This window comes from Telmatherina bonti, assembly GCF_933228915.1.
Source record: "Telmatherina bonti genome assembly, chromosome: 22".
Lineage (NCBI taxonomy): Eukaryota > Metazoa > Chordata > Actinopteri > Atheriniformes > Telmatherinidae > Telmatherina > Telmatherina bonti.
In genome coordinates, this window is record NC_136631.1 from 9,228,872 (window position 1) to 9,239,544 (window position 10,673).

Sequence of the window (10,673 nt, forward strand, 5' to 3'; positions counted from 1 at the left end):
ACCCACACTGCGGAGGAATACAGTGATTCGTACAGTAGTGTTTTGCCTTTCTCGCCCGCCTCATTCAGTGGCGACCGTCCATTTCCTCTCTCCCGTAGCGCTAGCGCAACCACCGTCCCATCTCACACAGCCATGGTGAGTATTTAACCAACTCTGATGTGTTGGGCTTGAAATGAAATAGAATTCAGTTAACTTTTTAGAAATGATGAGCTTTTAATGTCTTTTCCGGGGGTGTGTCGTTGTGGAAGTACACGTTGGGTTAGCTTGGTGGCTAACTGGTAGCTGCTAACGCTGTAGCGTTAAAATGTCAACCATCGCTTCGGGCGAGAAGCTTATCTCACTGGCTTACTTACAACTACCATGTGTAAATATAGCTGCTGTTACCCTAAGCAAACGTGTAGTAGTTGTTACAGGTGGCATCTGTAGTAAGTTGTGGCGGCTCTTCTGGTTGCTTCTGTTAGCATCACAGCTGAATACACCCTGATGACTGATTTTCCTGTGTTTGACAGCCAACTTTACGCTTTTCCTTGGAGAAATGTAGCAGTATATTGTACCAGAATAAGCCGTAAGCGTGTTTTTTTGTTGTTGTATGTATAGTCCTCAGCTAAACTTGTAAAGGTTGAAGATTTGTCTGTGAATAGTACATCGTTACTGGAGTCATATTGTCGCAATTTACCACCACAATTGTCATTTACTGCTTGGAAAGTTTTATGTGTAACAATATAAGAAACTACACATGTAACCAGATCAGTATGGTTGGGAAAAAAAATGGTGATTTTTCTTTCCTCTTTTTTTTTCTTTTTTAAACGGGTACTTGGTCATATATCAGTTTAATGTATTGTTAACATTACAAGTATTATGGTAATAATAACTTATCAGTTAATGTTTTCATTACTAATAATGGTAATTTGATGGTATGACACTTCTACAGATGAATGAAGCTAAGGGGAAAGGTTGGGGAGTGTAGTTTGTAGAGTTGCCACTCCCTAAGAATGAAGGCATACAAACAAGTTTCAGATGGTCAGCTCCACTAAGGAACTATCTTATGTTTGATCAACATTTTAATCACAGCCATATGTTAGGAAAACTACACATTTGGATAAAGCTCCTCTTATCGTCTTGTTGTAGTGAATCTGCAAAATGGACAACATTCATTTAGGTCTGTCTCAAGTATTATTAACCACCTGATTGCAATTGCTTATGCTGGCTTTCGTCAGTCGGGCACATTGTGTAGTTATTTGCATTTATCTGTATAAGATGACAGAATTAAATTAACCAAAGGGCTTTTAAGTCACTGTCACTAATGTACTTAATTTCACTGAAAACAAAATTTTCTAAAGACATCTGCAATCTGGTTAGCGATCTTATTTCTGTATTTTTTTTAAATTTTATTTAAGGTTACGTTTACATATTAGAAGGCTGAAGTCTTTAGGTGGTCTTTAGATATGTACACATGACATGCAATGTGTTTGATTATGATAGAAAGAGCTAAAAAAAAAAAAAAAAAGCACTTGAACTGTAATTTGTTTTTAGTTTGAGTTGTTAGGTTGGAAACATGTAGAAACCGCATATATGTTAATTCACTTAAGTTTTCACAGTGACTTGATATAAACTTGATAAGGAAATGATTGGATGGGTAATGTGTACCCTTTACAGGCTTCTGATTAATATTTTTTGAACACGTACGATATAAGTAAATTAACACAGGAGGTAAGGTGGAGACATTTGGATTAAGAAATACTTGTCATATAGATGTGTGTAAAAAAAAAAAAAAAAAAAAAAAAAAAAAAAAATATGTATCAAGCTGAAAAACTTGTTTTGGTTAGTTAAAACAGTGTTGAAGTGAGGCATTGGATGACTGCACTGGAAACAAAACAATGCATTGTTTGGATTCTTACGGCTTAATCCTGTCTGTAGAAGACTCAGCTATATGGCATCTAGGCTGTGAAAATAAAGCATATGTCCTTGACTTACCGTATCTTCTGTAACATGAACATGGTCATTGTTGCCAGACCTTACCGTCAGAAGAGTAATTTTGCCTGGATACTGTTGGGTTAGCAGCCTGTTAACAATCAGCTGTTTTCACATATCTTTGTGGATGCACAAGTGTATTATCAATTATGAAAAGCTTCCTGTGTGCTGTGTTTTGCAATACCAATGCCTTTTGTAATTTAAACTTCTCTTTTGACCATTATCTTGTCAGTTTATATGAATGAACAATAAATGATAATAATACAAAATAAGATATTAGTGTGCAAATTATTATTTGTTTTCTAAGACCCTTTTTCTTTAGTTTATTTGATGGACCAGATTGTTCAAAGTACTTTTGTTATTGGTGAGAAGGAAAATAATCTATACAGATTTAAGCATAATTAACCAACTCCATGTTGTATATCAAGCATGTTTCTGTATTCAAGAGAAAGCAAGGAGAGTATTGCTGTCATTAATCTTATTGGTGATTCAGATGCCAAACTACAACAGGTCTGTCTTTATTATCACACATTTTTAAAACAATTATTACATATATTTTATGTTGAAGTATTTTAGTGACAGATCTCACTTTGTGTGATGTGGATTTAAATCATGCTAACAACTAGATCTCTCCCCATGAACATCTAGTGAGGTTGCATACTTGTATTACTTCCAGTAACCTGTTGAATCAAGTGGTTGTAAGGAGACTGGTATCCAGTTTGGCTCATTTACTTTAAACAAACTATAACTGGGTTCTGTAAACTCTTGAGGAAATTTCATGTGACACTGTAACTGTGAGGACAAAGGCCCTGCTGAGGGGTCCATTTGGTGTGATCCATGATGCTGCCTGGGAGGCCAGATGACCAGTCAACCGATCCTCCCCAGGAGCTGCAACTGTAGTCATGAGACGACAGGCCACAGATTGGTATATACACGTAGATGCACATAAAACTCCTGTGACCTCCCCCAGTCTGGACTCTGTTACTGTCACACACCTTAAATCAATTTCCTGACATGTTTGACGAACCTCCACTGGCTTGGCCTCCTGGCCTCTGCATGCGCACACACTCATGTAAGGCGCTTCAACTGCTGAGCTGCTGCAGGTGGTGGACATGTCATCTCTGCATGCAGCTTTACTGTACAACTTTTGGACAGATGAAAAGAGAACCAAAGTATTCACTATCCACGCCTTGGCTAATACTCACTGATGTGGAGGCAGTGGGGATGTCCACAGCTTCACGTGTCTGAAGTCAGATGCAAAGAAGGAAAGACAGTATCTGGTCATGTACACCCACAGTCCTGCATGACAGCCAGAAAGATAGGAAGCTGGATATCCAGATGGATTTATTGAGAGACAGATGGATGAACAAGTAACCTGGACAATGTCAACAGAAGGACTGGTTGTTCAGCAACTCGTCATCCAGCTACCTGAAGAAATATCACCTGTCAGGTCAGTCCAGCCTGCTGAGCCTTGATTCTCCCAGGGGATTTTAAAAGCTGCTGTCATCTATCACTCATCTGCACTGGAAGGCTTGAAAGACGAGTTTGACGATCATCCAGACACATTTTCACAGTTTGTACATTCATCTTGTGGTCTACCTACCCAGAAGGATTAATAACACCTAATTTGACTGTTTTTCTCCATTTATAAAATTATGTGACTGTTGAGAGAAGGCTCATGCTGCCATTTGGCTGCGTCTTCTGTTGTTTTTATAAATCGGGAGCAATTGATCGATGTCTAGCCATTATTTTTATCATCCACCCATTCTTCCCACCTTAACACACAATTCCTGCCCGTCTTGCCATTTTTCTTTCGCCGTGCTGCCTAAGAAAGTTGCCATGTACCCAGCAGAGGATGAGTTGGTGAGCTTGTCAACAGTGTATGACCTCTTGGATGATCAACAGGTTTATTACAAGGAGCTCATTCAGCAGCAGGAGAGGAACTACAGAGCCTTCCTGCAGATGTTGATGGACACATCATCCAGCCGCATGGACAACCTTGTCAGAGAGATGCAGGACCTGAGGACCTGCCTGCAGAGAACCAAAGCAGAGTTGGCAGAGGTTAAAAAACATGGTGTCCAGAACAGCAAGCGAGCAGAGTGTCTGGCGGAAGGCTTGGTGATGGTGCGCGGGGCACTGGATGGGCTGACCATGAAACCGGCTGCAGTTGGTGGAGGTGCAGGAGGAGAGAGAGTGGACCTAAAGCAGCGCAGAGGAGGTGCAGGGTTGAGGCTGGATGGAAGGGCAGGTGGAGCCAGAGGACCAAAAAAACCTGAACCAAAGGCTGTGAAACTGGTGGCAGATCTCACAGATATTCACTTTGATGATATAAAGGTTGTACACAGATATATATTGCTGCAAATGGTTTAATATGACTGTCACAACGTTGTTACTGGTGTCAATGTATGACTTTAAAGCTGCTGGTTTTGCACCGTTAAGGTAAAAACTTGTCATGTTTCCTGCCATTGTTGACTTATAACTGTAGTTTGATAATGCTGGTTGGAAGAAAGTGCAGGTTTGGATTTATAAAGATAAATAAGCCCGTTTTAGATCTAAAGCAGGAAATTTTCATCCCAACTTTAACTTTATATATAATTTTGAGAATTAAAAGGATTTTTCTTTGTTTTTAAGGCTGACCAACTAACAGAAGAGCAGATCGCTGGTAAGATAAAACACAAACATCATTTTGCCTTTTTCTACATTTAGTAGGCTAAATTATTTGGTTGACATGACACAAATACTTCCTTGTAAGCTAAATAAATCCTGTTTGAGTGAAATTATTGGACATAGTGAAAGGAGGCTTTTTACTACACGGTTTGATGTACTGAATTTTATCAGTATTTGGAAAACTAGTTTTCTCCTCAATCCCCATTGTTAAATCACCTCGATGGCAGCACAAGAAAAAAGCAGTTTTCCTATTTAATAGGGCTGCTCGATTATGACAAAAATTATAATCACGAATATTTTGACTGACATTAAGATCTCGATTATTTAACACGATTATCCAGTATTTATAAACAACGCTGTGCGTCGTGGTGTTCTCGACTCGTGTCGCGCATTATAACCGTCTAATACACGTTTCCGAGTTGTTTAATTACCGCTTATATAGGAACTATTTTACGTTGGCCTCGACGTACGTTTTATACCAAACAACCGCTGTCAGGCTGCAGCACGTTTCTCTCATTCACCTGTTAAAAGACGGCTGATCTGAACCAGCTGATTAACGCATTGCTATGGTAACGCCCCAGAGGGATATTACAGTGTTTAACTTGCCGAACTATGTATATGAAAATAATGCAGCCAGTTGTCACCGACAATGGTACAAACTATGTTTAGGTGAACTTCCACAACCTACTGCAGTTATTCTACATTGACCTGCAGCCGGAGCCGACTGAGACTGGCTGCCTGGGAGTGCTTTAGGACGAGAAAGGCTCCCGCTGCTCGTTCCTTACAGTAACTGCAGAACAATATGTGCCTTCAAGTCAGTCGCCAAAACACCAGAAAAGTCTCTTAATAACTCCAGTAAAAGTAGCTAGATTTGTCGCTAGTCACTTTTAACAAAAAAAAAAAGTCGCCAGATTTAGCGAGAAAGTCGCCAAGTTGGCAACAGTGTCTGAATGAAAGCAAAGCGGCTGTGGGAGGAGTTTACAGCACAGCGCTGCAACGCCAGAGACGCTCGATTAGCAGCTGAAGACAGCAGGAGAGGAAACTGCAGAGAGAAAAATAATCGTGCCCTTTTATTTTTGTAATCGTTGAGAACTTAGATCGTAATTGAGAAAAATCCAACTAATCGCCCAGCCCTACTTACGTCCCTTGTTAACTTTGATCAAATGGAATCAGAACTGGATGTAAATGCTTGATTCTTTGAGAGGTAGTCAGTGGATCAGAAGGCAGAGTGGTAGACAGCTTTAATGGACTGACAAAGCTAGATATGGGGCCTGACAGCAGCAGCGTTTCCAGTTATCTACTGAGCTCCTGCAGTTGACAAAGATTGGCATTGGTTTCCACACAGTAACAAACTGACATCTAGGTAGACGATATCACTGAAGTTTATTTATTCATCTACAACTCCAGCATGATGTCAGTTCTCACACACAGTTCTAGTGTAGTGTGTTATTCTGTTGTCTGCTATCAGTATGTTCTCATCCAGGTCATCTTGTCTTTTTGCTTGTCCAGAATTCAAGGAGGCCTTCTCCCTGTTTGATAAAGACGGAGATGGTACCATCACCACCAAAGAGCTAGGCACCGTCATGCGGTCACTGGGTCAAAACCCCACTGAAGCTGAACTACAGGACATGATCAACGAGGTGGATGCTGATGGTATGCTTCTTTTCTTTCTATTTCTTTCTTTTCTTTCTATTTTTTTTATTTCTATTTCTTTCTCTTCTTTCTATTTTTTTCTTTTCTTTGTCTTTCTCTTCTTTCTTTGTCTCTGAAAATAATATTAATAAATGTAACCACTTGCTTACATTATTGTTCAGGCAATGGGACCATTGACTTTCCTGAGTTTCTGACGATGATGGCGAGGAAGATGAAGGACACTGACAGTGAGGAGGAGATCAGGGAGGCATTCAGAGTCTTTGACAAGGTAAGTGGTTGTCTTGTAGAGGTTAGAAAAGATTGGTTTAGAACTATACCATGACGTTGTCAGGAGTGTAACTCTTATGGGAAAAAAAGTAATCAGCCTACATTTAGATTAAACTTTAGATAATTAACTTCAGCAGCACAGCAAAGTGTTGTTACCACTGCTGTCATCAGGCCACTTTGGTGTAATCTGGTTGTACTTCACAATAAGGATTGAGTTTGTAGACATAGTGCATTGCATCTGCAGAATTGCAGTACTTGTAAAAAGAAAAGTACTACAATGATTGGAAAAGATTAGAAGTCGTCCAGATTATTGAGGAAAAACCTCTGATAGCTCTTTACTCCCTTTAAATCTGTGTCCTCCTTTTCGATGACCATGTATTTTTCTGAACATGTCTTTAGGACAATAAGTGAATAGTCGTAGATCTTGTCTTTTGGCATTTCAGTTTAATAAATGTTTAAGTGCAAGCCTAAAAACTGAGGTACCTTTGGTATCAAAGTACTACCACTTCTGCAAGTGCCAGTATTAGTTGGAGATTGAAGTCCATTTATAAAATATAAGCAATGCGTTGACATCACAGGTAATGTGTCCATTAAGTATCTGCCAAGTAGCTTTAAGTGAAAGGCGTTAGATAAACATTGAGATCTGCAGAAACTGCCTGTACTGTCTGGATGGTGTAGATAATTTTAATTTTTTGTTTTAAACTCGCGTGTTTGTGTCTTGATCAGGACGGCAATGGATATATTAGTGCAGCAGAGCTTCGTCATGTGATGACTAACCTGGGAGAGAAGCTGACGGACGAGGAAGTAGATGAGATGATTAGAGAAGCCGACATTGACGGAGACGGACAGGTCAACTATGAAGGTATGACATTTCCATCTGTCTAGAGATTTAACCTCTTCATTAACGTTGACACACACTTCCTCTGAGTTGTTGTTATAAAACGTGTGAAATCATTGGAGATTGTTTAATCAATCCTAAATTTGATTGTACTTGCAGAACACTATGTAAATATTGTTGCTTATGTTGTTGTTTTTTTTCTCTTTTTTCTCCACAGAGTTTGTTCAGATGATGACCGCCAAATGAACTGGGCTCACATTAAGACAGTCATGTTTCACTTACCTCTTATTGCAAAAATCTACATATAATCATACTGTTCTGTATAGAAAATTTTAACTGAATGTTGGGAAACTGAAAATCTGTCCATATTAACAAGCTCAGAAAAGGTAAAAAGACAAAGAAAAAAAACAAAAACAAACCTAAATTAATCTGCATGTACTGGCTTGTATTCCCTGCCCCACCCACCCCCCAGCGCTGAGGTGCCCAATCAGATTTCAGCTTGTTAGACAAGCAGCCCCCGTGCAGTTGGCTGCTTTGGCCGCTGCTCCTCTGCTTCCTGGTTCCATCTGCCTGATGTGATTATTGGGGCTGGCCAATTGCCTTTCTTCCATAACTTCCCTTTGTCCCCCCCCTCCCCCGTTCTCCATGCATGCAGCGTTAAATGGGTTGCTGTCGAGAGCCCAGTGGCGGAGGGCTGTTGTTCGTTCTCAGGTCGGCCTGAGTCCCACGGACGGAGGGAGGGAGGGAAGGGTGGTTCAGAGAGATGGAATTGAGTGAACCATTGGTTTGCTTTCCTAAATGAAGTCAGTGATGGCAGATATTTTTAAGAAAAAACCTTAAAATGGAATAAACAATAACTCATTTTAGATCTTGTGTTTTGGCATGTCAGTTTACTCACTTAATCCTCTGTGTGTTTACCTTTTTTTGGGGGGGGGAAGCTGGGGTGGGGCGTAGACTCGAGGCCCTTCAGCAGTGGGTATGTCTTAGACTATTGGAGGGGTTGGGTGGGTTTAAAAGATGATTAAATACAAGTACAATAACTGAGGCAATATCAGTATCAGTATGCTACCATGACTACCAGTACGAGTATTAGCTGGGGGTTTACACACATTTATACCACAGTAAAAATAAAGATTGGGTCGTTCTTACTGAAGCATGTCTAGGTATTGCATATTGCCTCAAAGGCTGTGCCTGTATAATAGTACAGGGGTGTGTTTCACATTAGTTGGGACAGGGTCGGTGCTTTGCAGCATTTCTATCTTGTGTGTGTGCGCGAGTGTGTGTGTGTGTGCGCGTGTGTGTGTGTATGCAGCGAGGCCCGGCCCGGTCCAGCTGTTCTGTTTGGTTCAGTTGATCTGCATTCCAAGTTGTACATGCTAGTCTTTACATTTTGTTTTTCCAATAAAATATCATGAACTAAGACGCTGTTGGTTGTTTGTGAAGACGATTTAACTTTTATCTCTACATTCAGGATTTTGTGGAGGAAGTGATGCTCTAAGGTGACTCATCAGAGCTTTTTAGTGTGTGTGAGTGTGAGAGAGAGAGATGTCTGACTGGGAGCAAAGTGCAACGAGAGATCCCACCTAACATTATGTAAGGGTTAACACAGGTTCTGATGTTATTCCCAGTTCCTTAAAAGCTCAACTAACCTAAATAAATGATATATAAAGCAAAAAAAAAAGTTTATTACTCTTCATATGAAAAAACTGGGGGAAAAAAAAAGGATCTATTTAATATTCACCAGCTTGCATTTCAAATCGTATAGCTATGTGTTTATCTGGAGTGCCACAAGGACTCCTCAGGATGGCCAAATGTGAATGCAGACGAGTTGCTAGGCAACAGAGACATGCAAGAGCTGGGTGGAAGGGAGAGGCTGCAGAAACCTGTGGGAGTTTGAGGAGATGATAGTGGGGGGGGGAGGTTGGCGATGAAGACGTAGAACGATTAAAATCCTGGCGATGAAAAGTTCACTGAAATAAACTTGTTTAGGTTTGATTCAGAATGCGGCCACAGCATCCAGCGCCGCTTCATAACCCTGCGACTAGAGCGTCTAAGATAGTGCTGAACAGAATCAGACAAGGATGAGGGGGAAGATGGAGAAGTGTAGGAGGTGTTGGACCGAGTACACAGTAGCTGGAGTTGCGTAACTGTCTGAAGTGTATTTATATATTATTACTTTGTATTTTATGAGTTTCAGTTTAAGGCTTCCAGTGCGACAGATATTTTCTGTTTCACATATATATTTCATTCAGCAGAAAGTGTGTGTGTGATGTTTGGAATTATAAACTTGTGTCCTCCAGCTGGATAAACAGTCAGACAACATTTACAGTTTAATGCTTCTTTACATCAGACTTATATTGAAGGTGTTCTTGTTAATGCATCAAGCTTCTTTTCAATCAAAATTTTATTAGTAGAGCGCTTTCACCTACCTCAAAGTAACCAAAGTGCTGTAGAGGTAAAATAAGATAAATCAACATTAAAAGCACTAAAATAAAGACAACAAAGTTAAAGACAAAATAAGACAGAGAAGATCTAGTGGTCCTGCTCTCTGGAGCTGAAAGCCAACATAAAAAGATGAGTTTTCCAAAGAGATTTAAAACCACTTAAAGTCCCAGCAGATCTCACTGAAAGAGGGAAACGATTCCAGCTTCTTTTAATACCAGAATCACGACTTAAGTCTCTGGAATTTGACTCTGTGATGTACCTGCTGAATCTGTCAATATCAGCTGTTTCCAGTTTTAATCCTGAGAAGAAATCGACAAAGGTTTGTGCAAGATGTCTGTGATGCTAATTTAAAGTTCTTAAAATGTTCATGTTCTTCTAAAAATCTAACGACATGTAAAAAAATAGTGAATAATTACTTTCTGTATCATTTTAAGTCTAAAGAAGATTGTGTTCAGTGAAGTGTCTGCAGACCCCAGCCATGAACCTTCTGAGGGATTAACCATTAGTGACACATGAGAGTCCAATAGAGACCTCCATACAGAGGAGGGGGGTTCTGTGAGGCCGGACTGCAGCTTCCTGACACTCGGGGACAAAACCTGTCAGCCCTGTAATCCTCAAACAAAAGGAGGACATGCGCGTCTGCTGACAGACACACACCTGACACTGTAACCCACACCACTGGCCCCGAGGTCACAGGTAGGGGGAATACCACACAGGTTTAGCAACGAAAATCAAACAAGAGGAGCCACTAAACATGAGCCAGTTTTATTATCTTGTTTATTATGATCATCATTTTAATTTCAGTCATTCATTTACAGCGAAAAGGACTCGT

General features: G+C 40.2%; 1 protein-coding gene across 1 annotated transcript; it reads left to right on the top strand.

Annotated features, from left to right (window-relative positions):
- The first annotated feature begins 18 nt into the window (after positions 1 to 18).
- calm1a (calmodulin 1a) lies at positions 19 to 8,818 on the top strand. The gene is made up of 6 exons (XM_079262042.1): positions 19 to 135; positions 4,603 to 4,633; positions 6,148 to 6,291; positions 6,453 to 6,559; positions 7,285 to 7,420; positions 7,614 to 8,818. Exons 1-6 carry the CDS (start codon positions 133 to 135, stop codon positions 7,640 to 7,642), a joined length of 450 nt encoding a protein of 149 aa, XP_079118168.1. The 5' UTR covers positions 19 to 132; the 3' UTR covers positions 7,643 to 8,818.
- Positions 8,819 to 10,673: the final 1,855 nt, after the last annotated feature.

Coding starts and splice junctions, on each gene's coding strand:
- calm1a (XM_079262042.1), top strand. Junction 6,292..6,452: donor CAACGAGGTGGATGCTGATG/GTATGCTTCTTT, acceptor ATTATTGTTCAG/GCAATGGGACCATTGACTTT. Junction 6,560..7,284: donor CATTCAGAGTCTTTGACAAG/GTAAGTGGTTGT, acceptor TGTCTTGATCAG/GACGGCAATGGATATATTAG.